The 27,582-nt window shown below is 40.4% G+C and overlaps 2 protein-coding genes across 7 annotated transcripts in view; one reads left to right on the top strand and one right to left on the bottom strand.

Moving 5' to 3' along the window:
* The window catches only part of NCBP1 (nuclear cap binding protein subunit 1), a 38,054-nt gene extending 33,099 nt beyond the window's left edge, over positions 1-4,955 (top strand). For 2 of the 6 annotated variants that reach the window (XM_036260340.1, XM_036260339.1), the window contains exons 12-14: positions 2,025-2,153; positions 2,907-3,020; positions 4,459-4,955. In XM_036260340.1, coding sequence (XP_036116233.1) covers positions 2,025-2,153; positions 2,907-3,020; positions 4,459-4,572 — 357 coding nt within the window. In that variant the 3' untranslated portion in view covers positions 4,573-4,955. The remainder of the gene's footprint in view (positions 1-2,024; positions 2,154-2,906; positions 3,021-4,458) is intronic. The other 4 variants (XM_036260336.1, XM_036260337.1, XM_036260338.1 and 1 more) reach the window with 4 other exon arrangements.
* A 58-nt stretch (positions 4,956-5,013) lies between these two features.
* On the bottom strand, positions 5,014-27,076 carry XPA (XPA, DNA damage recognition and repair factor). The gene is made up of 6 exons (XM_036260342.1): positions 26,855-27,076; positions 22,607-22,717; positions 20,823-20,928; positions 18,030-18,195; positions 15,875-15,992; positions 5,014-7,072 (listed from the first exon to the last, which is right to left on the bottom strand). Exons 1-6 carry the CDS (start codon positions 27,024-27,026, stop codon positions 6,924-6,926), a joined length of 822 nt encoding a protein of 273 aa, XP_036116235.1. The 5' UTR covers positions 27,027-27,076; the 3' UTR covers positions 5,014-6,923.
* Positions 27,077-27,582: the final 506 nt, after the last annotated feature.

Raw genomic sequence — 27,582 nt, 5'->3', positions numbered from 1 at the left:
GGGGCCTTACCAGTAGAGTGTTATCTAGAAAGAAATGGGCTTTCTGCATTTGGTGATGCCTGCCTTTTTGCTAAAGGACCTTGGTACATCACACCTGGAGTCAGATTCTGGCTTGGCCACTTGCCAGCTGTGACACTGTGAAAGTTATATAGCATCTGAGCCTCTTCTCTTACCTGTAATATCATGACTTTTCATCTGCTTTAAAAAACACACACACACCTTAAATGCTCTTAAGTTCTTCAGGGTGAGCTGAAAAGAAATTGTTAAAGTTTAAGAGGTATAACAAGCCCATCATTGCCAGCAGTCTTAAAAGTTTGCTGTGAATTACTGCATGTCATTCGTAGCCATTTCTGACATTACAAAGATGAGCAGCCCGTGTCTCTTGAGCTATGTAAGGACTTGCTCAGTTTCTCTGTGTGGCCCATAGAGGATGAAAGGTTAGCAAGTTGCCCCTCTGTTACTGCTCAGATGGTCAGGTAGTGATTTATTTATTTTTATTATTATTATTTTTTTAATCCTCACTCAACACTTTTGCATTCATCTTCAGATAGAGCGAGAGGGAGAGAGGGAGAGAGAGAAACATCGAAGTGAGAGAGACACATTGACAGGTCGCCACCCACACAACCCCAACTGGGGCCGGGGACAAACTGCAACTGAGGTACGTGTCCTTAGCGAGAACCAAACCCAGGTCTCTGGATCGAGGGCCAACGCTCTAACTGCTGAGCCAAACTGGCCAGGGCAGGTAGTGATTCATTAATGACTGGAAAGCACCGTCGGTTTTTTCATTGGTCATGTACTTTGTTGTATAAAGAATAGCAGAATACTATCTGTCCTCACTATTTGCAGGTTCTGTTTTTACAAACTTACCTACTCACTAAAATGTATTTGTAACCTCAAAATCAGTACTCTGGATGCTTTCCTGGCCATTGACAGACATACACAGAGTTGCCCATCTGAGATCAAACAAGGCAACTCTACCTTCATTTTGGTTCTCCTGCTGTTTAAAAAAAAAAAGTGTCCTTTCTGTGTTTCCACATTTTGTGCTGGCCTTTTTGTTGGTTATTTCACTTTTTAAAATGGTCCCCAAGTATAGGACTAAAGGGTTGTCTAGTGTTCCTAAGCACAAGAAGGCCATGATGTGCCTGATGGGAAAAATACATGTGTTAGTTAAGCTTCATCCAGGCATGAGTTACAGTACTTGATTGAGTTCAGTGTTCATGAATCAACAACATACACCCAGAAAAAGGAAGACGAAATAACCAATTTGTACATGAGGCTGCTCCATCAAATACTAAAGTAACATCTGTAACGTGTGATGATAGAACTGGAAAAGTGGCTGGATTTATGAGACGATGACTGATTTATTAAAAAGTGTAGTAGATAACATTTTTGTGAGGCTGAAAGCCAAAGCAATTTAGTCATATTACTGGGGGGATCAGGAAACTGTTAAATCCTTCTCAGCTAGTGTTTTAGTATAAGGAAATACTGTATATAATTATTTGTAAGACATAAGATATCTTTATACAGAAACACACATAAAACAAGGTTATATATTGATTAGTGGGTGAAAATGTGACAAGAGGCTCCCCAAGAATCTAACCCTTTATTTCCGCTAGGAGCAGTGGTTCAGTATTAACTAATTCAGGATTCACAGCTACTTCAGAAAGCATAGCTATGATGAATAACAGGAATCAATACATTTTCCATGGAGCTCAAAGTTGTTTTCATTTTGACTGAAGGAAAAATATATGACACACATTTCCTCCCTGAGTGGACTCTTGTAAAAGCCCTAACATCTGCCTAAAATCAAACATTCCCGCTGCTGTTATCCCAGACAAGTGCCACAGAATTTCTCTCGCCTTAGGACTTCTGGGTGTGTTTGGGGGTCGGGTGGAGTACTGTCCCTATAAAATACAAGTCTTCAGTAGTATTTGACCAGACAGAATGAAATATTTTCCTCACTTGGTGGGATTTAATGCAGTAGAATTCTAAATGGCATTTTCCTGTTCCTTTGCATTCTGTAGAGAAGTGATGATGATGACAGAAGCAGTGACAGGAAACATGGGGCTCTTGAGGAGCAAATAGAAAGACTGCAGGAAAAAGTGGAATCTGCTCAGAGTGAACAAAAGAACCTCTTCCTTGTCATATTTCAGGTATCTTGGCTTGGGGCATTGATATGTTAAAAATAATAATAATACATTTCTTTAGTATGTATTTAGAGAGAGAGGAAGGGAGAGAGAAAAACATTGATCGGCTGCCTCCTGCACACCCCTCACTGGGGATTGAGCCCAAAACCCAGGCATGTGCCCTGACCGGGAATCAAACCAGGACCTCTCAGTCCATGGGGTGACACTCAATCCACTGAGCCACACCGGCTGGGCCTACATTTTTTAGTTTTAAAAAATGTTCATTTTAGTTATAAAAGTAATATGTGCACGCTTATAAAAGCTAAAAAGACAAAAATTTACAAAGGAAATAAAAGCTGAGTACTTGGAGGTAGCCATGTATACCTCCAGTTCTATTGTTCACTCAGCATTCTTGCATGAGCATGTCTCCGTGCTTTGAAAAACGAGTGTTAAATACCCCTTATTTAATTCCCAATTGTTGATCATTTAGATGACTTTCCTTCCTGATGAACATTTTTGTGCATAGATTCCTCTTTACATTTCTGATTATGTCCTAGCTAAGTAATCTAGACATTAAAGGTCTTCACGTGTTGCCAAAGAGGATGTACTAACTTTATCATATCACTGGTGTACCTTTCTTGACAGTATTTATCGAATTATCAAAGTTATATACCATAAAGACAGAGTGGAACAAACAACACCTTTGAGTCTCTTAGTCTAAAGTGTGATTGTTTCTGAAGAATTCTCTAACACTTCTTTATCTGTGTACCCCCTTTCCAGCGCTTTATCATGATCCTGACTGAGCACTTAGTACAATGTGAGACGGATGGAACTAGCATATTAACACCGTGGTATAAGAACTGTATAGAGAGGCTCCAGCAGATCTTCTTACAGGTCCGTGGGAAACTTTGATTAAATAATAAACATCACTAGTCTCGGCCACAGATACTCCATTTCTAATTTTTTTTAATTGATTTTTTGATTGATTTTAGAGGAAGGGAGAGAGAGAAATGGAAATATCGATGAGAGAGAACATCAGTTGGCCACCTCGTGCATGCCCCCCACTGGGGATTTGGCCCACAACCCGGGCATGTATCCTGACCAGGAATCGAACTGGCGACCTCTTGGTGCATGGGTCAACGCTTAACCATTGAGCCACACTGGCCGGGTCAGATACTCCATTTTTTAAAAAATCATCGAGTTTGTCAGAAGGTTATGTAATCCCTGTAAGCCCTTTAGTTCATGTCCGTTTGTTTCTACTGTTGCTAATCAGAATATTTAGGCTTAAATTGGTTCTGTATCACTGAGGCTCCGGATTGCCATTCTCTTTGCTAGAAAGCCTAGCTACAATACAAAGTGCAGAGAACACTAATTACATTAACAACGGTCCTTAAAATCTAATGTTCAAATGAAAAATAGTGCCATAGAAGCAAGGTTCCATTATGGATTGATAGGACAGTGGAACTAATTCTTTGTATTTTCAGAAACTAACAGCCCAAATCCTCGTTTATTCCAGAAGTTACTAAATTAGAAGTCATAAAAGGAAAAAAAGTTCTTTACGCCTCCAAATAGAAATTCTCTCTAGATTTAGTCATTGCCGATTAAAACAACCCGTAGTCCTTTAGGGATCTCTGAGTATATTCAAGTTATATGGGTGCACATAGATTATTTCATTTTGACACTTTTTTTCCATGTAAGCACAACAAGTCAGATTTCTAGTAGGACAGATGAGCTATTTGCAAAAGAAAAAAAAATGAGGTTTGGGTTTTTTATTTTGTGGAATGCTTAATAGCTCACTAATTCTCTATTAATGTTTTTCTTTTGCAATTTGCAGAGAGATTATTTTAATGCTGTAACCCAGAAAAAGGATTCCAAAATACTTAACATTTCAGGACCAGGGTTTTAACAGTAGCAATTGTGTTATTCCTATTTGTAACATATACCACCTTCCACTTTTAAAAAATCTTCCTATGTCCAGTCCCTGTCTGGGCTAATTTTTGAGTCATACTTGTGTTGTCTTCATTAGTGATAGAGAGAGCCAGCTTAACCTAGTCTGTAATAATAGTGCTGTGGTAGCAGCAGGCACTATCTTGAAGCATGAGTGTATTTACATAGAAGCTGGTCAGGACTGGGTGTTTGTTTTTTTAAGTTATTTAACATCCTTTTTTTTTCTTCATTTCCTTCATGTTAGAGCTTTTTCAGGGGCCTGTTACTCCCATCAGCATAACCACCTTTTTCCCCTACACCCCCTTCCCACCATTTCACAATGTGGGTGGGCTGCTGAAGGGACTGCTCTTTTTCTTGATTTAAACACTCCCTTTTCTGTCCACAGCATCACCAAATAATCCAGCAGTACATGGTGACCCTGGAGAACCTGCTCTTCACTGCTGAATTAGACCCGCACATCCTGGCTGTGTTCCAGCAGTTCTGTGCCCTGCAGGCCTAAGGGTCATTTTTCCCCTCATGTCAACATTTTTTTAAAAATCTATTTGTCTTATTTTTGGTGGTTTGAATGCTTGCTTTCAAATGCTTGTTTTCTTATAGCATCCTTTCACTTTCTAAGGGAAACAGGAGGAAGACAGTCAAGAATATGGCATGGGTTACCTGAGATTGCCCCTAGAAAGCAAATATTCCCTAATGACAATGTGACAATGACCTGACCATAGGATGTATTATTATATATGTGACAGATACAACTTTTCTGATTGACAGTTCTCCTCAAGGCACAAAAAATAACTGATTGGAGGTATGTGAACACTAGAGGTCAAGCTTACAAAGTAGTATATAGAACCAGTGGGTTTATTACCAAGTAGCATATAGCTTTTCACAGCTCATGGATAACTTAACATGGCTAAAATAAAACTGTTTTTTAAACTTTGGTATTTCATGATTTATCATCTCAGTCTACTTTAAAACTAATGATTTCTTACTGAAGGTATATTTTAACTCCATTTGAAATTTTCCCTTTAAAACATTTTTCTTAAGTGGTTATTACAAGAAAGGGTAGCAGTTCTCAAATTTGTGACCATAAATCACCTGGAAATGTTTCAAGTTATATTTTAAAGTAAACTACAATCTCTGGGGGTGGAACACGCCCCATCCGTAGTTTCCCAGGTGATTCCAATATGCACACAACTTTGGGAACCACTTAGAGACCCTGGTCATTTCCTCTAGAAGTAGCTAAATTGGCTAAAAATACACTTGGAATTAGATTTAAGTTTGGATTTCTACGGAACTGGTCCAAGTAGTAATCATTCCTGAGCCTGTTTCCTAGATGTTTTTCATTAAACCTTGGAAAAAATTCCCCAATAAAAACCCTAACCCCACAGCTGGTATTACCTTTGAGCATTTGCACAACATAGGTTATGATGCATTAGCATTTTCCGTATTAACATATGGTATCTTTGGTTTACCACACACTGAGTGGCTACAGAATATAGTCTGCTCAACAGGTGGGACTTCCTAGGGTTTGTAAAAACCACACCATTTAAGACAAAAAATTACTATTCACAAAATTGAAGTTGAAGGCAAGTCACTAGCAAAGTTTGGCTAATTGTACTTGATCCAAATCTAGAGGAATTGCTAGGTTTTCACATCCTTTCTCTTGAATCCTCTCTTCATGTGTAATGGTTACTTTTAACAACTGTTCACTGATATGACTGCTCTGTCCCAGTCTGGCAGCTAAATATATGGAAAAAAAAATAACTGAAACTAGAGGTTGAATTTTAAAGAAATAAAAGTGCAAGAGCAACTGACTTGTTTTGACTTTGCCTTTCTTTAAGCATAATCTCCAAGAGCTGCTCTAGAAAGAAAAACTGAAAATGTATAAACTTCCTATTTCTTCTATTTGTAGCAGTAGGATAAAAAGTTATATCAAAGAATAACCAGATATTTTCATCTTGAATTTGTTTTTGTCAAAAAAAAAAAAAAAAGACAGCATAAGCTGTGTAGTCAAGCACATGGGATCAAATCCTCTTAACTATAACTACCTTGTAATCCTTTTGAGATGATAGGGGAAATTTTGACTACCTAAACTTGATCTAGATGTCTGGGGTGATGTCAGGTTGTAGGGTTATTTCCTTTCCGAGTGCTCAGTCAGTACAGAAGCAAGCTGTCTTCCCTCCCACGATTAAATTAGAATACCTGTAAGGCACTTAGCTTCGTGCTTTCCTGGTACATGGTAAGGGCTTAGCAAATGGTAGCAAGTTATGATAAACTTATAATTGCCTTCTTTGCTGTCTATCTAGTGACTAATATTAGGGCCTGTAGTTAACCCTAAGATACAGAAAACATGATCAGACTCCCACAACTCATTCATTATTCCTGTTGTTAGTCAGGACTTGTCCCAGCAGTAGCTTCCTGCTCCCTGACTTAGGGCTTCTAGATTATTTCTGTCTCCAACCAGCCTCTGGGGTGCAGGGTCTAACACCATCTCTGCTATTTCTTGGGATAAGAATCCAGTTGAGCCTGCTTTAGCCTTTACCAAAAACAGTTCATCGTCCTACCCCAACTTAAGGTTTGCCTTGGTTTCTTTCCAATGTTAGCTCTCACCTAACACTTGAGCCTACGGTACTGAGCTCCCATGCCTATTCCAGAGCAAATGATCACAGACCTGCTGAACCTCGGCTCAAACTTACTCTTGAGCCATAACATATACATTCATTTCTGAAGCACTACATATAAAACGGTTTCACTCATCTATAAAGACTTTTTTCCTTGGTGAATTTTGAACAAGACCAATCTACATTTCCTTGTTCTAAACCTAAAACGCTATAAAATAGATCATTTAACTAAAAATCACATTTTCTCATATGTCAGTTCATGGCCACACACAGTACAGATCTTCCGGTACATGTCATCTTCTAAGTTTTCTTCTGGTCCATACTCATGTTGGTGAGCCACCGTGTCCCTTTTCCATACACTGCTTCTTACTGCTCGCCGTAATTCTAAGAAAGAAAGAGGCCAGTTTTTCAGTAGTGCTCTTCATGTGTGTGTTATACCTAATATGGTTTACCTGAACTTTAACACATCAAAATTGATTATATAAACTTACCCGGTTAGCCTGTCAAATCATCCACACCATTGTTGGAGTAGTATGAAATGGCAGGCTCAGAAATGGAGAGTGTGGGTTAGAGAGATGGCAAAAGAAGAAGAATGGAAGAAACAGGATTTGTTCAAGCAACTGACTGGAAGACAGGATGCCACAGCAGGAAAGGGGATGACTGAGGACAGATGCATTTTTTTTAAATCCTCTCCCGAGGGTATTTTTCCATTTATCTTCAGATAGAGTGGGAGTGAGAGAGAGACAATGATGTGAGAGAGACACATCAACTGTCTGCCTCCCACATGACCCTGACTAGGCCAGGGATTGAACTGAAACCAAGGTATGTGCCCTTGACTGGAATCGAACCTGTTAACTCTTTGGTCCACAGGTCGACTTTCCAACTGCTGAGCCAAACCAGCCAGGGCAGGACAAGGAGCGTTTTTAAGTTCCTTATCAGTCATGAACCACTGCTACAAGAGGCAAGTCGACCTTTGCTTACAAGAAAATGAGAAAGCCAAGAACCGTGTCACTAGGCTGAGGTATCATAGAAAAATTGCTTGTGCAACTAGTCTATTAAATTCTTTAACCTAAAAAAAACAGCTTTTTAAAGGAAAATATCATTCAAAACAATTCTTTATCCTATAAAATAAGCAATATTTTAGAGAGGCTGCTAATAATTATTGGAAAGTATGATCGAAATAGAATCATAGACTATTAAAAGCTACAAAGAACCAGAGTTTTTATTTTATTTCATTTTTTTACAGGTAGGGGAAACAGCATGTATACCCAGGTCAATGTTCAGAACTCTTTCCACTTGGAAATTTAGAAGCTAGTAACTTCTCAGTTTCTAATTTAATGAACAAAAAGCAACAGTGATTGTTTATAATTTTTCTGTTCTGACCAGTGATCCATCCCAGCACTGTCTCAGAGCAGCACAGCCCAAGGGAGAGTATGATAGCTGTATTTTATGTCTACCACAAAAACCAACATACACCAAGTAATCACACACATGTTCTTTACTCCATTTTAAATATTTTGTAAGTAATATAAAAATAACACCCGCATCTTTGCATCGTGAGGATAAGCAAACAAACAGGGTCATGTATCAGGCACTGCTCTGAGCACATTAGAAAAACATTTAATCCTCACAATCCTTTGAAATAAGTACAACTATCATCCCAATTTTACAGATGAGAAAATTAAGACACAGAGAAGTCACATAACTTGGGCCATAGGTCAAACAGTTGATGACAGAGGCACAGTCTAGCTCAGGTCCATGTTCTTAACCACTAAGCTGTGCTGCCTTCTCATACCTCCAGTATGAAAAGCACTTTATCTGAGACGATTCAAATTTCAACATGCACACCTCGAGATAATTTATAGACTACGGGAAACCATGTTCACCCAAACTCTAATCTTTATTCCTGTATCATCTCATAGTCTGAAGAACCCTAATTTTTCTAGATACCCAAAATGCCCTCTATCCTTTTTATCACTTTATTTTACCTTAGGACAGTTTATAAATAAATAAATGAAATGATACACTACCCAGAACTGCACAGGTACCTCATGGTTTCAGATGACAGGAAGATGTCATGTCGCCAGTTTGAGGTCCAGTACCCACTTTTCAACTTTGTTCTGATGTAAGGTATCCGAGCCACTTTTCCTTTACTCTGCCCCACTGAGGAAATCTCTCAAAATATGACTGCACCCCAATCACTGCTAAGCTAACCTCTGCCTAATCGGAGCATTCTGTGAATTTAGAGAGAAGAAAACTTATTAACACTAAAAGAATACTTAACAAAAATCTAGCTTTCTGGGAAAATGTGCTAGAAAATAAAGTACTAAAAAACTGATGTCTGTCATTTTCTTGCCCTCCTTTTCCTTCCCGAACAATCCAGTCCTAAAACCGTTACTAAGTGGAGCAAGTGAAGCATCTGTGGTCAGGTGGGGGAGCCCAGAAACATAAGGAAGGTCTTGGCAGCAGTGGTGGGAGACTAGTTACACACAGGGCATTCGTCAATTAGCCACATTAAGGATCATGGGAATCAGGTTTCTCACTGTCAGAGAAAAATAGAACGAAGCCTAAATTTTTGGACTGAATGGGGTTTATCAGTATGAATTAAAGATTTTAATTTGTATACACGTGTATATATGAGCAAACATAAAAATGTAATAAATAGACACGTGTTTTATGTAGAAAGCAGAAAGGAGCGCCCCAATGATGACGACACATGGAAAGGACACAGGAGCTGGCTGAGCCGGGTGGCCAGCAGGAAGGAGCGCTGCCCACACATCAAAAGGTTGCCAGTTTTTTCCCGGTCAGGGCACATACCTAGGTTGTGACTTCAATCCCCCACCCCTGGCTTCCTCTCTCTCTAAAAATTAATAAAGAAAAAAAGATAAAGGCTGTGGAAATAGTCTAGAATAAAGAAATTTAGAAAGACACAGTACCTAAAGCCAATACCTGATCCTAGACTGGATCCTGTACTCGAATGAAAATTCATACAGGACGTTCCTGGGTTAGCGAACACTAGACTATGGATGACAGACTAGATAACAATATCAACATTATACTTTGATTTGTAAGAGAACATTCCAATTCTTAGGAAGTCTGTAGTAGTTAGGGGTAAAGGGGGATGATGTATACAATCTACTCTTAAAGCAGAAAAAACTGTGTACATAGAGAATGCAAATGATGAAGCAAATGGAATTAAGTGTTAACAATAGGGAAATCTGGATAAAGGATATATGAAAGTCCTTTGTACTATTCTTGCAATTTTATGCAAGTTTGAAATTATTTACAAATAAAAACAAAAAGACAGGAGCTAGCTTGAAGGGGCTTCCACTGACCAAATTTGGGACAATAAGCACCAAAATAAAGAATAGGAATGGACTATAACACTGATTTGAGAATAACAGTCTATGAATCCAAAATGTTCTTCTTTCCAAATGAAGCCAAATAATAATTATAGAATGAACAACAAACAGAAAATCACCATTTACATCACCCTAATAACTGACTCGGTACTAAAACCACTAAGCGAAACTTAAGGAATAAGAAGTTCACACAGCGTCAGAGTCGCCCCCAGCGAGAAGAGTGGAGAAATCTGGCAGACGCTTCCTCAACCACGCAATCAAACCGAGCATCACCCTCCTAGAGGGGAACGGTGTGTGTGTCCTGGTGTGACGCACTCGACGTCGTCTCACCTAGGAAGCTTTCCTACCAAAACTGTTCAACCCAAATCTACTTATAAGAAATAAGCTGTGAATAAACCCCAATGGAGGGGGCATTGCACCAAACAGGTGGCCCGGACTCAAGAGAGGGAGCCTCTATCAATTTATATCACTTGTGCTTCACCAGATGTGATCGGGTTTTCTAATAGCATGACAGGAAGACTCCTATCAACAGTTTTGGAAAGAAGTAGTGGGACCAAAAAAAGCAGTTTTCATTTGTATTGTGAAATGTAAAAATAAAATGGTCAACTCTTAGTTTAAAAAATGTCGATACCATGAAAAATAAAAAGGCTGAGGAACTAAGACTACAGATATGCATCATCCTTGAATGGCCCCTGGATCCAACAACTAAAAAGGCAGTAAAGACATTGGAACAGCCCTGGCCGATTTTGCTCAGTGGTCAGAGCATCGGCCTGTAGTCCAGAGAGACCCGGGTTCGGTTCCTGCTAAGGGCATGTGTCACGGTTGCAGTTTGTCCCCGGTCCTGGTTGGGTTGTGTGGGTGGCAGCCACTCGATGTGTCCCTTTCACATTGATGTTTCTTTCTCTCTTCCTCTCTCTCCCGTACGCTGTCTGAACAAAAAATGGAAAAATGTCCTTGGGTGAGGATTTAAAAAAAAAAAAGACATTGGAACAACTGGGGGAATAGATATGTAACTAGATAATAACATTACATGAATGTTAAATTTATTGGGTGTGATCATCGTTTTTAGTTATGCAGAAGAATGTTATTGTTTTTTTGGAGATAACACAGTGACTACTTAATAAGAATCATTGTCTACAAGTAACTTTTTTTTTAATCCTCACTGGAGGATCTTTTTCCATATCTTCAGATATAGTGAGGGGGGAGAGAGAGAGAGAAAGACATCAATGTGAGAGATACACACTGATTGGTTGCTTCCCTTACGACCCCGCCCAGAGCTGGGGACCAACCCGCAACCAACGTATGTGCCCTTGACTGGAAAAGAACCTGAGACTCTTAGGTCTGCGGGCCCAAAGCTCTACCGCTGAGCCAAACCGGCCAAGCTACAAGTAACTCTTAAATAGTTCAGCAAAATATATGTTTATGCATGAAGGAGAGAAAAAAAACACACATGGCAAACAACATCTGGTGAATAAAAATTTGCTTAAAAGACTAATACATTTTTCACATTACTTCATTTAAGTAACTTAAAACTTTGGAAAGTAGAGATCAACCACCTACTGCTGAGGAGAAGTGGCAGGCAGAACGGTCAGAGACTTTGGGGAGGGGAGGAAGAGGTGACAGGCCTTGGGCGCTGAGGGGACCGTGGAGAGGGAGAGGAGGGGACAGGCCTAGCGCACTGAAAGCCTAAGAGAAGCTGAGAGCGAGTGGTTCCCCTCCTCCACGCGTGTCCCCTCCTCCGAGCCACGGGCTTAGGATCCCACAGCTCAGACTGTGCACGGCCCCCAGGGAAATGGAGTGAGACGGTCGGTCTCACTACTGGTATCTTCAGGAACTGCTTAAACTTTTTACCGAAAGAAGTTTTCCCCTAAATCCTTGTTTCAACGAAAAATTTATTTTCTACCACTCTAAAACTTGCATTTTACTTGGCTTATTATCTTAATTTTGCAAAAGAGGCAGCCTGTATTCAAAGAATTCGAATGCTGCTTATGAGGTGAACTAAAGAGAACCAGCTGAGGGAGACCAGATGCTTTTTTTTTTTTTTTAAATCCTCACCTGAGGATATTTTTCTTTTTTTTTTTTCAGACAGAGTAGGAGGAAGAGATAGAGAGAGAAAGACCAATGTGAAAGAGACACATTGACTGGCTGCCTTCTGCACAACCCCGACCAGGGCCAGGGACCCAACCCCAACCGAGGCATGTGCCCTTGACCTAGAATTGAACCTGTGACTCTGTGGTCTGCAGACCGACGCCAAACCAGCCAGGGTACCAGATGGCTTTAAATACTTGACGGGAAGGCAGAAAGTTTTGATACAGGGCGTCCCTTGTTAATAGAGAAAAAAAATCACCAGAAAATGAAGAGACAACATAGCCAGCTTTGATCTGGTTTCATCCTCCATACACTGAAGGAGTAACGGACCTTTCCCGAGAGAAGTCCAGGAAAATGTCCGCAAACTGAGAAGGGGCCCTCAAATGGAATTTTCTTATCTACCGCTTTCCGGGCTGGGGGAGTAAATAGAGACAGTAAAATTTAATTTTCTTTTGTTAGTTTTTTAGAAGGCTAACCTCTACCAGTACTAAATAAGAGAAAGATGCACATAACCTTAAAGAAAAGCCTTCTCTCTGCCTTGCTGCGGAAAGGAGGCAGGCAAACCCACCACGTTCTATGTGCGCACTGCTGGAAGCTCTGTCCAACATCAAGGTCAACACACACTGCCTTCCCTGAAATTCACCTAGATGGATCTGAGAGCTAGAACAATTTGAATTTGCTCACAAAATTCTCTCATCTTTTACCTGATATTTACATATACATTATACTATTTATACTTTTAATTTTCTTCTGTAGTAAGATCAATGATTTCTCAAACTGCTAAAGTAAATCATATTCTGAAAGCAGGTAAATGTAATCTCTTACCTTTCCATAAAGAAGTAAACTTTGTGTCAGCTTCTTTGTGGGTCAGAATCAGAAGACCAAGAGGGAACCAGATTCCAATTTCTTGTCAACTAAAAAATGTTTAACCTTGCTTCTAGTCCTCTCTGTTCTGAGCCTTCTGAGCAAACTGCACAGCACGCCCCTTGTTTCTAATCTCTACAGTGCCTGTTCCACTCGCAGCCTTCTGTGGCCTAGTCAGGGAAGCAGGCACATATCCACCAACTTCTAAAGCGAGTCAACAAGAAGCCATAATTAAAGAAGGTACTGTATTGACCTCTGCACATCAAACACCAGAAGACAATGGAGTCATGTTTATACAACAGAGAGAACCTATGTTTCCATATGCAAAAGAAACAGAACATTCTTAGATTTTCAGGGACTTGGAAAATACACTACTCATGTAACCACTTAAAAAACTGTCCTCACAAGACATGCTTCAACCAAACAAAAAAGGAACTGAATGAAAGAAACCAGCCTTGAGAGATCTAAGAAACAATTCAGGACAGATTCAAACTCTTTAAGAATGAGGAAAATTCACAGTAATATATCTGGTCATTAATGGCAATTTAATATAGTGAATTTATATATTTTTTTAAAAACTATGAAAATTGTATAAATCTTAAATGTTCTATTCATACTAATATTTAAATTATATTACCTTTTTATAGAAAAAGCATAATGAAATGAAATAGATGCCATAATCTTTTACTGTTAGTCAAATTATAAAAATTTAGTCAACTTTAGATGACATCTACAGAAATAGTGTCTAAGAAAAACATTTTAAAAATATTTTGCCTCTTGCCCTGGCCGGTTTGGCTCAGCAGTTGGAGTGTCGGCTCGCAGTCTGGAGAGACCCGGGTTCGATTCCCTCTAAGGGCACATACCTCAGTTGCAGTTTGTCCCCGGCCCTGGTTGGTTGTGTGGGTGGCAATCACTAGATGTGTCTCTCTCACATCAATGTTTCTCTCTCTCTCCCTCCCCCTCTCCCTCTCGCTCTATGAATGCAAAAAGTGTCCTCGGGTAAGGATTAAAATAAATAAATAAATATTCTGCTACTTTGCAGGTACAAATTTCTAATTCCTTTAACTGTATATTACTGTCAGCACTAAAATACCATCAGGAAAGGGATTTAAGAGACAGCAGAGAGGAGAGAATTGAGGTGATTCAGGTAGCAGGTTAACAAAAACCCTCAACAAATATGTAATTAGTTTATAAATATGCCCTCCTCTTTCACATCCCTTAAAACATCTTATTTGTTAGTTTATCCTTTAAGGCTCTCCTTGATTTTAGAAGAGAGAAAGGGCTAGAGTAGAACACTGAAAAGATCAAAGAAGTCCTTCCAAATCTGCTCAATCAGTCCTTGCAGGCATTTTGAAGACTGTGGCAGAGCAGGGGCTAATCTGGAGAAGACTCTTCAGTGAAATGCTCTTGGCTATCGTTTGCTACGGGAAACCTCTCTACAAAGCCATAAACATATGCTTACTTTACCTCTGATTCTGTAATTGATACTTTAAAGTAACTATAATCTACATAAAAATGTATATAAGGATGTTCTTAATGGGGTTGTCCTAATAAACTTCATAAATGCCAACAATGCTTCCGTTTTTATAAAAAATATTTTTAAGGTGTCTATGCATTGAAATGAACTGGAAAAACAGACATGGAAATGTTACTAATGATTGCCTCAGAGTAGCAGAGTCCTGGGATAGTTCTCTGTAGTTTTGTAACTTTCCTGCACTGAAATAAATTACTCCTATAATAACAATGGAGGAAATCCTCTCACAATTCGAAGACACAAGGCAGCTTACATTTAATCATTTTTTTTATGTTTTGTTTTTAAGACATCTGAGGTATCTTCAGTCACCCTCCAAAACCTATTCTAAATTCTAAAAACATAAACAAATGTATTATAGCTAAGAGACTCCCTTTAAACGGACCACTTTAGTGTATGTATAACCCTGCATACACACATGCTACCTATATGCACTTCACCACACTGGGACTCTACAAATACTGTATGAAGAACATTTACACATCCCTGCTTTTAGGAATTATGTAATATAGCAAAAAGTGCTCCTTGTACTCTTGTAGCACCCTGTGCTCACCACTGTCACAGTACTTATCACACTCATCATGACTTCTCGTCTGACAAACTGACTCCAGCATTTATACCAGCACAGTGCCTGAGCACAGATGACACACTAATTATTGGATGCACTGAGTGAGGGAGACTTAGCACATACTGTATACATGGATGGATGCATGAACAAATACATAGATGGACAACAGAATGGATAGCCATATGAACAGACACATGTATGGACAGAAAAATGAACGTACCAATGCAGACTTTTAGTCATGAAGCCTGGTTCCAGTCCCAACACTAATAATTATGTGACAGGTCACTCTACCTAAGTTTTTTATTCATATATAAAATGAAAGTGATTAGACCAGCTGATATTAGAAGGTTCCTTCTAGCTGCTAAATTAGATGATAAGATGTAGCCATGATTTTTTTCATTTTCAGCAATTAGAGAGGCTTGCTGGTGAATATCTTTGCTTTTTATAACCCTATCAGTCATATTTAAGATTGAACTGATGCCAAATCTTTTACCAGGGATACATCCCTGATTTTATATAAAAACATGATTCACATTAAGGTGAGGGTTTACAAGCTTTTTAGAATTGCAGTGCTGTGAGGTTTGAACTCAGAGCCTCAAACACCAACCCCCCAAGGGCAAACTTTGAATCTTTTTCTTCAATGTATATATGACAAAATATATTCCAATCTACTGGTGACACTACATCTTTTAAACAGGAAGAATTTAGCTAATTAAAGGCTTTTTGCAAAGCAGTTAAATATAGTCCTTTGTGCTATAAATGTAGCCACCTACCTTTTACTTTTTTATCAAACTTCTTCTGTTTCATTTGTTCTCGGTTTTTCTGTCGAACTTCCTTCTCTTCTTCTAATGCTTCCTGACTACCCCAAACTTCAAGAGCCCTCTTCACAATCTATAACACAGAATCCATATCTAAATTAGTTTTGATTCGGAGTTGTAAATTATAAATTTATAATTATAAATCCACAGGCACCAAAGAATGATCTGACTCAAGTGCAATTTTATAAAAACTTATTTGAAATTTAAAAGTTTAAATATTGATAAGAAACTCTATTAATACCTCTGTCTAAAACGATGAGACCCTCAGTGAATGTACAATGACCTAGATTATAAACAGAAAAGTTGTTCTCTGACTGTAATTATCTCTCTGACTCACTCAGCTTTTTCACTTGAATCAAAATTAAGTACATGTAAGTCAGTAGGTCTGAAGAGTTTTGGCAAGCTCACCCCCCAAAATCTACTTATCAGTTAGTCACATCAGATCTAAGTATGAGGGAATCTCTAAAAACCTCCCACCTCACTGCTATTCTTCTTCTCTTGAACCAATAATATTTTCCATCTACTTGACTAACTTCTGATCTTCAGAAGATGCATTTTAAAAAAACTTTGGTAGCTGAATGACCTAAAAGTCTTTTTTTTTTTGTTTTTTTTTGTTTTTCATCCTCACCTGAGGACATTTTTCCATTTTTTGTACAGATAGAGTGGGAGGGAGAGAGAGGAAGAGAGAGAGAGAGAGAGAGAGAAACATCGACGTGAAAGGGACACATCGAGTGGCTGCCACCCGCACGACCAACCAGGGCCGGGGACAAACTGCAACCAAGGTACGTGCCCTTAGCGGGAACCAAACCCGGGTCTCTCCGGACCGCAGGCCGACGCTCTAACCGCTGAGCCAAACCGGCCAGGGCGACCTAAAAGTCTTTATTCTAGTTTTAAAACTTTAGATTACATTGTACAAAGAGTAAAGATATGTATTTATATTTAAGAGAATAATATACACACTAAGAATTATGCTCAGGATATCTCTCACAATATGTGAAGGGAACCAAAATATCAATCAATGTAGCCAAACTCAAGTTTCTTCTTAACATAATAAAGTGATATACTCTTATTTCAAAAATTCCAAACTATCACATTTCCTACAATTTAACCCTCTAAAAATGCTGCATCACCAAGGTGCTTAACAAGACTTGAACAATTCCGAGTCCAAAGTGGCTCAGAAGACGGACGTGCAATGTGAAGTAGTTTAGGAATACCTTACTAAAGCTGCTGTACTCGCACTTTCCTTTTCATGTACACACAGCATGATCTATAGCAGAAAGTACAACAAGTGTAAAGGCACTATTTCAGTAAGTATAAAAGCATCAGTGATAAGGAAGCACTGGATCAGTTTAATGAGCATGTTTTCATTTTTGATAGTACATGAATAGTGGATCTTCTGATAGTCGTTTCATGTCCAATAAAATTCAGTGTATGTTTGGTTTCACATGCATCTCTGAAAACAAATTTGATTTAGAGATACTAGAATTTTCTAGTATATTTCAATTCAAATTGCTCTAGAGCAATGCCTCCCAGTATTTTTTAGATAATGGCACAAAAGGAATATTATAGTATTGTACCATTCTGAGGCAGATACAGGAGGCTGCTCATGACTCAAGGCACCCAGCCTGGGCACCACAGCAGCCCCCGGCGCTGAAAGTATGAACTCTCTTGGCACCTGTAATACAATGGCAGCAAGCGAAGTTGAGAAGATCTGCTCTGGGACATACTAGAGTTACATGGACACCTGATAGGGTTTCAGATGAGTAGTTCCTAAATGGAGTTAGATTTTAGGCATTTGTGAAATTCCTGAATTTTTTTAAAAGATTTCTATTGGGGGAGGGTCTGACTCTTCCTCCAAACATTTTTAGTTTCCCAGCAGCAGTCCTAACGTTATTCAACGGCAATGCACTTGCTCCAAAGTGCAGCACCAAACAGCAAAATAAGAAAACATGTCACTGTCATTATGAATGGCTGTGTTTCATATGCAAAGCAACAAAATGCAAAGGACCTTTTTAAATATAAGCAAAATCTAAACTAATTAGAACTAGTTTCTTGTTAAAGCTTCACCTGCCCCAGGGTATAAAATGACTGAGTATAACTTTTTAGAGACCTGTAATTTTAAGTACAGCTTCATATCACCCCACTGTGAATGATGAGGGTTCTTCTTCACAATAAATTTAAGAGGCGGTTCTCTTTTCTCTAAATCACAGTCTTTCAGAAGGTATTCTTGTTTGGCTTCTGTTTTAGTTATAAGTTTGTGTTTATCATCAGCATCTCTGAAAACAAATTAAGTCCATGATATAAGTTAGTTATTTAAAATAAACCAAGTTTTTAAAGAGCCCGACAACCTAGAGGAATACATGCCAAAAGGAACAAATAAAGTACTTTTTCCTGCAGCCCTCATGGTCAGCATAAAAGTTCTAACAGAAAAATGCTTTATCTTTTACATATTCTGAGAAGCTATTAGCAGCAAATCCATGTTATTTAACATGTTAAGAATTTCTTTTCTTATTTAAAGTCCCTCTTTTCCACAAAGGATCTGAAATGACTCATAAGAGAACAGCAAATATAAATGAGAACTAAGACTCAATACAAAAATATAAATGAAAGCATAAAGTCAGGATATAAGGAATATAAATATGCAACGTCCAACTGCCCCAACACAGTTAAGTCTCCATTTAGCTCTGATCTTTTTAAAGTCAAGGTAAAAATGGAGACATAGACAATTACATAGTTCTTCCCATTCATTTGTTCTCGATGGACATGCCAGATATTGTTTGAGGCATGAAGAGTACAGCAAAGAATAAAACAAAGCCTTGTTTCCACGAAGCTTACATTCTAGTAAAGGAGAAGACAGTCGATAGGCAAACATAGTGACAGATAAAAGTGCTATGAAGGGCCTGGCTGGTGTGGCTCAGTGGAATGAGAGGTCCCGGTTCAACTCCTCGTCAGGGCATATGCCGGGGTTTCAGGCTCCATCCCCAGTAGGGGACAAGCAGGAGGCAGCCAATCGATGTTTCTCTCTCATATTGATGTTTCTATCTTTCTCTCCCTTCCTCTCTCTCTAAAAAATCAACAAAAACATATTTTCTTTAAAAAGTGCTATGAGGGAATAAAGAAGGTAAAGGAACAGAAATTTCCAGCTAGACTGGGTAGTCAGAGAAAGTCAGTAGGGGACATTTGTGCAGGGCCCTGAAGGAGTCAGAGAATATTCTGAATAGCTAGGGAAAGAACCCTCCACGCAGAGAGAAGAGTGGATGCAAAGGCTCTAGGACAGCAGTGTGCTTTGCAAGGGCCGCTCACAGCAGGAGGACTGCTGCGGCGTGATGGTGAGGAGTGATGAGAGATAAAGTCAGAGACAGGCAGGGGCCTCACCAGCAACGATGGAGGCGATTCTATTCTAAATAGATTACAACCATGAAAGAGTTTTGGGTAAAATGCTACATGGAAAAGAGACAAGCAGTGCAAAAGTGGGGGGAAGAGACCAGTTAAAAGGTCGCTCCTGCAGGGGTCCAGGCAAAAGCTGTTGGTGGCCCAGTCTAAGGTAACAGCGGAAGAGAGGATGAGAATATGCTTTGAACATAGAGCCAAATGGATGTGGAATTAAACACGGGATAGTAGAGCAATAGGCAATGAATAAAGCTGGCCTTTACTGAAATAACGAACACTGCAGAGGAGGCACAGGTCACGGAGGGGAGATTTAGAATTGGAAATACCTTTAAGAAAGCTCAATAATTTACAAGTCTCAACTAAAGGAGGGGAGAGGTAAGCTACACTGTCCTGAAACTATAATCTTGGGAGATGCTGAAAGGAAATAGAATGGAGGACAGTGTTCCTAATTATATTCAAATTTTAAAAGTATATCTTTTACCACACAATTTTCTTTAAATTGATACTTCAGTTGATTTCATTTTTCTCATGGAAATAAGATAATATGTGCTAATTCAGTTTCCAAAAGCTATCTATAGTTTAAGGAGCATGATAATACTGTGGACCTTAACCACTGTGTACATTAATGACACCGTGTCAATAGGAACAGAGTTTATAATTTACAATTCCAGTGGGTGCCAGGCCACTTCCAGTCACCGATGTGATCATGAAAGTAGAAACACCTCCATTCTCTAGATCTTCCAAGGATTCTACTCAGCAAAAGTCAGTGGTGATGGCTCCCAATATCTGTAGCAGGGATGCTGAACAGGCAGGTCCTCAAGGCAGGTCAGGAGTTGATCTAGGGCTGTGGGTATAAGAAGTGGGAATAGGGAACAAGAGAGGGCTAGGTAAGATTCCAGGACAGAACTTTAAGGTGTGAAAGACACCAACACAGGACTTGGCGTGGGTAAACAGTAGGGAACAGGAGCAGCATGTGGAATGAAAAGGATTACTCTAGGGTGATATAAAAAGAGGATAACAGCTAGGAAAAGAAAAAAAGAATGACAGAAGAATGTGATTTTTCCTCATCTATTTTCCTCCTGGACTGTTCAGGAGAGTAAAAAATGAATGGGAAGAGGTGTTCTGAGTACCAGGAGAGCAGCTGGAGCGCTTTACTCCCCTCCTCTCATCGACAGCCCGGTCCTCTGCCCAAGGCACCAACACACTGAGACAAGAAACGGAGATCCTTGGAGAAGGGTTAGGAACCTCCTTCTGAGGACAGCAGAAAGAAAAAACTATCCATGGCAGGACCTGAGGCATTCCTATTTATGTGACATATAACTCTGATAAACACAGGCTACCTGTATTTCTCTGGCAAAATGGAAACCATAGAAATGTTAGGAAACTCCTAAAATAAAAATCATAATTACTAAAAGAATATTAAATCCAAATGAATCTAATTGTTTTGCCCTAAGCCTATATGTAAACATTAAACTTTAGCAACTGAGAACATTGTTGGAAATAAAATAAGTACCTGCAGTTATCACAAGTTGGCAAATCAAAGTGGTTCATAAGATAAGAATCCATAAATTCTTTACTACATTCTTCACATATTGTATAATCAAATTCCATCACAGGTCCTAAAGAAAAAAAGATCAATTCTTTAAGTTTTCTTTTTTGTGACTAGAACAATACATTTTCCTCTATAGTATTAGCTTCTCGACATGTATTTTATGCCTGACACAAATAATTTACATAAAAAACAAAATAAAACCTTGATTAAGTAATCTTACATTTATCTAAAAAAAAAGATTTTGAGAGGAAAAAAAGAAAAAGGAAATAACATCAGGGGGGAAAAAACCCTATCAATTCACGAACTATTTTTTTTAACCAAACCATGTGTAAGATACTTGTATTAGTTTTATATTGCTACTGTAACAAATTACCCCAAATTTAGTGGCTAAATTAACACAAATTTATTATCTTACAAATCTATAGTTTATAAGTCTGGCACAGGTCTCAGAAGGCTAACGTCAAGGTGTTAGTAGGGCTACCTCCTCTCTAGAGGTTTTAGGGGACCACCTATACCTTGCCACTCCTAGCTTGTAGAGGCTGCCCACACTCCTTGACTCATAACAGAATGGAGCGGTGAAGAGCAAGGCAACAGAAGAGAGACAAATACAGAATTCACTTTCCAAAGTTTCAAAAAGGAAACTTTTTCTCTCCCTCTATCCCACCCCTTACCAACAAAGAAAACTGCTTCCTCTTCATCTGTCTCAACCAGTAGCCTGCCTACTTCTTGAGGGTAGAGATTGTACTTGGCAATACATCCTCAATACCCAGCACAAAAACAACCCTACGTAGAGTAAAGCTAGATATTTTTAAGAATTTCAAATACCTAGCTAAGGATCTTTATCCTGTTCAATCTCAGCTTCTGAAAACAATAGTATAGACACACACAGAACAGAAAAGGACTATTACCCACCCTGATGAATATATAACACTTCTGCTACTGCAGCTAAAACTGGAATAGGTTTCTTAAGCTGTTCTGTTAAACTATTGGCTATCAAATTTATGATCAAATAAAACTTTATTGGCTATCAAATTTATGATCAAATAAAACTTTAACTTTTTCAAAGAGTATGCAAATATCCTCACCCAGAGGAGATATATATATATATATATATATATATGAATATATGAATATATATGTAATTTACCAAATTTAACCTTAGATAATCGAGCTATATTCTTCTTTTATGCCAAGTCTCCCCTCCCTATCTTATACTTTATAAACTGTTTTTCTCTAAACTTAAAAGAATGTCCTAAATTTTATCTCTTGGGTTCTAGCCTCTCATTTCAGCCTATCAAGGTAATTTTGAGTATTTATTCTATTGGTCAATATACTGGCTGTCTCTATCCATTATAAAACAACAGAGAGTGTCAACCCTAAGTACAGCAGGTCCATGAATAACATTTCTTTCAATGTCATTTCATTGTAACATTAATGAAATGCCAAAGGGACTTAACTGTGTTTCTATCAATTAGCCGATGGTAAAAGTGGTTTTATTTCTCATGGTTTTGCTTCAAGGCACAGAACCTATCAATGGCACTGAGGACTTACTGTACACAAACAAGTTAATTAATCACTGCCAAATCGGTTTAATTTTTAACCTACTAGCTAAATTGCAAAACTTTATCACTCTTATAAAGCTAACCTGCTCACTGCTGAACTTATTTAACATCAATCTGCAAAGAATTTTGCAAGTTACTCAAAACGACCAACCTAGATACCTATTTTCTAAAAACACACTTTACCTGGTTCATGAACAACTTTTCCAATTGTATGTTCTTCTTCTCCTTCTTCTTCCAAAATGAAGCCTCCATGTGTGTCAATTATCTTTGGGGCAGCTTTTACATTAGCCATGCCTATAAAAAGTAAGTAAAAAGTCAACAATTGAACTAGGTAAGCCCTTATGTTCCCTTGTGCATAAACAGAAATTTTCCTTAAATTTAATATATATCAAACAAGAAATGTCCACTATTACCACTTCTATTCAACATTAAAGGTCCCAGCTAGTACAATATACAAGAAAATAAAACAGATTGGAAAGAAATAAAATAGCCTTTATTCACAGCTGATGTGATTATGTATATAGAACACGCACAGGAATCTACAATTAGAATTTAAAAATAATACCTAGAGCCCTGGCCAATTGGCTCAGTTGATTGGAGCTTCGTTCTGTACTCTGAAAGGTTGTGGGTTTGATTCCCAGTCAGGGCACATGCTCGGGCTGCAGGTTTGGTCCCCGGTTGGGGCACATATGAGAGGCAACTGATGTTTCTCTTCTCTCTCTCTCTGTCTGTCTGTCACACACTCTATCTCTATCTCCCTCCCTCCCCCTTCCTCTCATTAAAATTAATAAAGTGGCCCTGGCCAGTTTGGCTCAGTGGTTGGAGCATTAGCCCTTGGACTAAAGAGTCGCGGGTTCAATTCTGGTCAAAGGCACGTACCTCAGTTGTGGTTTGGTCCCCAGCCTTTGTTGGGGTAGTGCGGGAGGCAGCCAATCAGTGTCTCTCTCTCACATCGATGTTTCTCCCTCTCTCCTTCTCTCCCTCTCTCCCCCTCCCTCCTACTCTATCTGAAGACAAATGGAAAAATATCTTCAGGTGAGGATTTTTTAAAAAATTAATAAAGTATATCCTCGGGTAAAGATTAAATAACACCTAGGAAGAGATTTCCAGCCAAGACGGCAGTGTAGGTAAATGTGGTACTCAAATCCTCCCACAACCACATCAAAATTACAACTAAACTCCAGAATAACCATCATTCAGACCGCCTGAAATCAAGCTGAATGGATGTCCTACAACTAGGGACTTAAAGAAGAAGCCACAAAAGTTTGTTAGAGGGGCGGAGGCATGGAACAGGGCTGGGTGTAGCAGATAAAAATTATCCCAGCTATGGAGGTCCCCCCTGAGGAGCAAGGGGTCCCAGCTCCACACCAGGCCCCACAGCCCAGGGTTTCGGTGCCAGGAAGAGAAGTCCCCATAACTTCTGGCTGTGAGAATAAGTGGGACTGTGGAACGGCTGCTAGAGTTCCAGGCAGTTCCTCTTAAAGGGCTCACACACTTACTCAGACTCACACCCACTCACTCCCTCAGAGCTCCAGCGCTGGGGCAGTAGCTTAAAAGGAACCAGGGACATACAGGGAGGACCTAAATTGTCTGGCATCCAGGACAGAACCAGGGGACAGCTTTCTGCCAAACAAAAGTGCTGGCAAACACCACTGTTCCTTTTCTGAGACCCCCACCCCATCCCACCAGAGTCGTATCTGAGTCTCCATCAAGATGGATATCACTGTTCACCCCACCCTGGTGATTCCCCGAGGCCCTGCCCCACCCAAACTGTGGGCCCACGCAAGCTGTTTTCAGTGGGTTTTCCATACAAATGGCTTGTCTTGGCCCATGCTTTAGACTTTCCAAAAATCTCTCAAACAAGCAGCATCTGGCCTTGGCACGCACCATACCTCTCATTAAGTGACCTTAGGCCTGGCACTAGCAGCAGTCAGCCTTGGTTCGTAGCTTAGCCCCATCTGGGCATCTCCAAGCCCAGCATAAGTAGCAGGCATCTGCAGATCACTTTGTAGTTCATTCTGGGTGGCCCCTGGCAGAACACAGGGGGTGGCTGACCTTGGCCTACACCTCCCGGGAGACCCCATAACCAGCACACCTGGTAGACAGCTTCGGACCACATCAAAGCACCACCCACCCACGTCCACAAACAATATACTCAAGGGGCAAATTCAGCAGGCACCAGAACTCCATTGAAGTAAGTCCTGCTCTGTGGGATGGGACCCTGCACAGTTGATCCTCCACAGTGATAGCAGCCAGTCCTCACAGCTGATCGACCTGGGTGTAAACCCCTCCTACTGATGTACCAACAACAATCAAGGCTCAACTACAACAGAAGGGTGTACACAGCCAACACAGGAGTGGGGGGAGTCCACCTAGAGTGCCTAGCTTGGTGACCAGGGAGGATGTGCCACTGAGCCCTAGGGGACACCTATACATAAGACCACTCTACAAAGCCTGGCAAACATAGCAGCTCTACCTAATATACATAGCAGCCAACACATGGAGGCTGCCAAAATAAGGAGACAAAGGAAACATGTACCAAACAAAAGAACAGAACAAAATTCCAGAAAAAGAACTAAACAAAATGGAGATAAGCAATCTATCAGATGCAGAGTTCAAAACATTGGTTACAAGGATTCTCAACCATTTCAGTGAGAACATCTACAAAGAGATAGAAAACATAAAAACAAAACTAGAAAATATAAAAAAGAACCAGTCAGAAAAAAAGACTATATTACAGGGAATCAACAGTGGAGTAGATGGAACAGAGGATGAATCAGAGATCTGGAATATAAGGAAGCAAAAAACACCCAATCAGAACAGCAAAAAGAAAAAAAATCCAAAAAACTGAAGATAGTATAAAGAGCCTCTGGGACAACTTTAACCATACCAACATACACATCATGAAGGTGCTGTAAGGAGAAGAGAGCACAAAATTGAAAACCTATTTGAAAAGATTACAGAAAACTCCCCTAACCTCATGAAGGAGACATACAAAAAGTCCAGAAAGTGCAGAGAATCCCAAACAAGATGAACCCAAAGAAGCCCACACCAAGACATATCATACTTAAAATGCAAAAGGTTAAAAACAAAGAGAGAATCCTAAAAGCAGTGAGAAAAAAGCAGTTAGTTACCTACAAGGGAGCTTCCATAAGACTGTCGGCTGATTTCTCCAGAGGAACTCTGCAGGCCAGAAAGGAGTAGCCAGAAATATTCAAAGTGATGAAAAGCAAGGCTCTACAACCATGATTACTCTACCCAAAAAACCTTTCATTTAGAATCAAAGGACATATGAAAAGCTTTCCAGACGAGAAAAAGTAAGATGAGACGAGAACCACTAAATAATGGCTGGAAATTGTAGATTCAGTGTCAGTATAAATATCAAGACAGGAAACCAGCCCCAGATTCTACTCACTCTTCCTTACTCCTGGCTGATGAAAAAGGATAGGAGATGTCACAGCTTCAAGCTGTGCTCAACTCCTCACACAGTATGGGGTAGAGCCTCATGTTAACAGAGGTAATCCTGAAGACCTGCATGTAAACCAAACTATTTTAGGAACCCTGGGGAAGATCAGTACTTGACTACAGTGGAGATAGATACATACATACATAACAGACAGGCAGCCAAGGGCAGCCCTAAGAATGGAGGAAGATGCAATCAAGATACGAATAACAGCCTTTCTTCCTAAGGGTGAGAGATGCCTAGTGTAGCAGAGGCAGCTGGTGGCAAGGAAGGGACCTGAACCCAGTGTCAGATGACCCGAGTTCTAGTCCTGATTAGCCTGTACACTTGCTGGGATGAGCCTGAGCAAACCACCTTTCCTTTTCTGGTCCTCAGTTACCACCTCACTAACACAGATTCCAAACCCTGCCCTAATTATTTTCCGGGTTAGTCCTGAGAATCAAATTAACTACCTTTAAACAAGTGTAACAGGTGTCCCTCTGCTGGCCTCACGAAGGCGGTAATGTGCTTTTTCTGACGCCCTGTGCTGCATAGAGATGGTGCACTCGATCGCCTTTGAAGACGAATGAGGGCGCAGGTGCAGATTACTGAAATGGGTTAAGGTCGAAAAGCCTTACACAAGGACCACCTCTCGTATCGGTGGAAGCTGCGGGAAGGGAACAGACGGGACAGCCGAGGCGCTGGCGGGCACCGGCAGGCACCCCCGCGGCAGTGCGGCTGCATCCCCAAGCTGAAGACCTGGGCAGCCCAGTGCAGGAAAGCCCGGGGATGGGAGTCAGGAGGCCTGGGTCCTACCGCGGAATCGTTCTTTGGCCTGGGCCAGCTCGCTTCGACAAGACCCTGAGTGGGCTCCCCGCAGGACAGCGGGAGGGTGCGCGCGCAGATGCCAGGGGGCTCGACGCCACACACGGTGCGCGGCGCCCGGTTCGCCCCGAGAGGGAAGGGACAGGCGCCGTCGGGACCCAAACCTCCGGTAGCCGCAACCGTCGTCGCCGGGTACGGCCGGGCCGCCAGACGGGCCTGGCGCAGCATCAGCGCCCGCTGCCGCTTCCGCTCGATGCTCGCCCGCACAGAGGCAGGCAGCTCCGCCGGCCGCTCTGAAGCCGCGGGGTCAGGTGAAGTTTCCTTGGCCGCCGCCATCTCCCAATCTCAGAGAACCTTATCTCCAGCGCTGCGCACGCGCAGCCTCCACTGAACTGTCTCTGAGAGGGAGCGCGCCTGCGCGACTTGAAGACGGAAGGGAGGGGCGGGGTCTGCGCGCTCTTTGGAGCCCGGAGTATCTCTGCCTTGTAAACTAGGGGGAAAAGCGGCACAGAGGTCATTTTTTTCAGGACTTGGTCATCACTGAAGTAATGTTTTTTTGCTGGCTTACAATATGGGCTTTGGAGTCAGACCTCGGTTAAGCTCTGACATCATCTGCGTGATCTTGAACAAGTTATTTAACCTGAGTTCAGTTTCTTCAGTAGTAAAATGAGGATAACTACGGAACCACTTCCTGAGTTGTTGGAGAGATTAGATGTAAAGACTTTCAACACAATGCCTGGTACATAATAAACGTCCAAAAATGCTAGCAGCTGGTAGTAATAGTAGTGTTATTCAAGAGAGACGGAGGGATGACTAATCTGACTTTACTTTGAATAGAGCCTTAGATCTGAAATGAGAACAGCTGGGTTCAAACGCTCACTTGCTGTGTGAT

This window comes from Molossus molossus, unplaced genomic scaffold, assembly GCF_014108415.1.
Source record: "Molossus molossus isolate mMolMol1 unplaced genomic scaffold, mMolMol1.p scaffold_m16_p_14, whole genome shotgun sequence".
NCBI classification, from domain to species: domain Eukaryota; kingdom Metazoa; phylum Chordata; class Mammalia; order Chiroptera; family Molossidae; genus Molossus; species Molossus molossus.
Note: the sequence above shows the minus strand (reverse complement) of the source record. Positions and strands in the feature narration are given on the sequence as shown.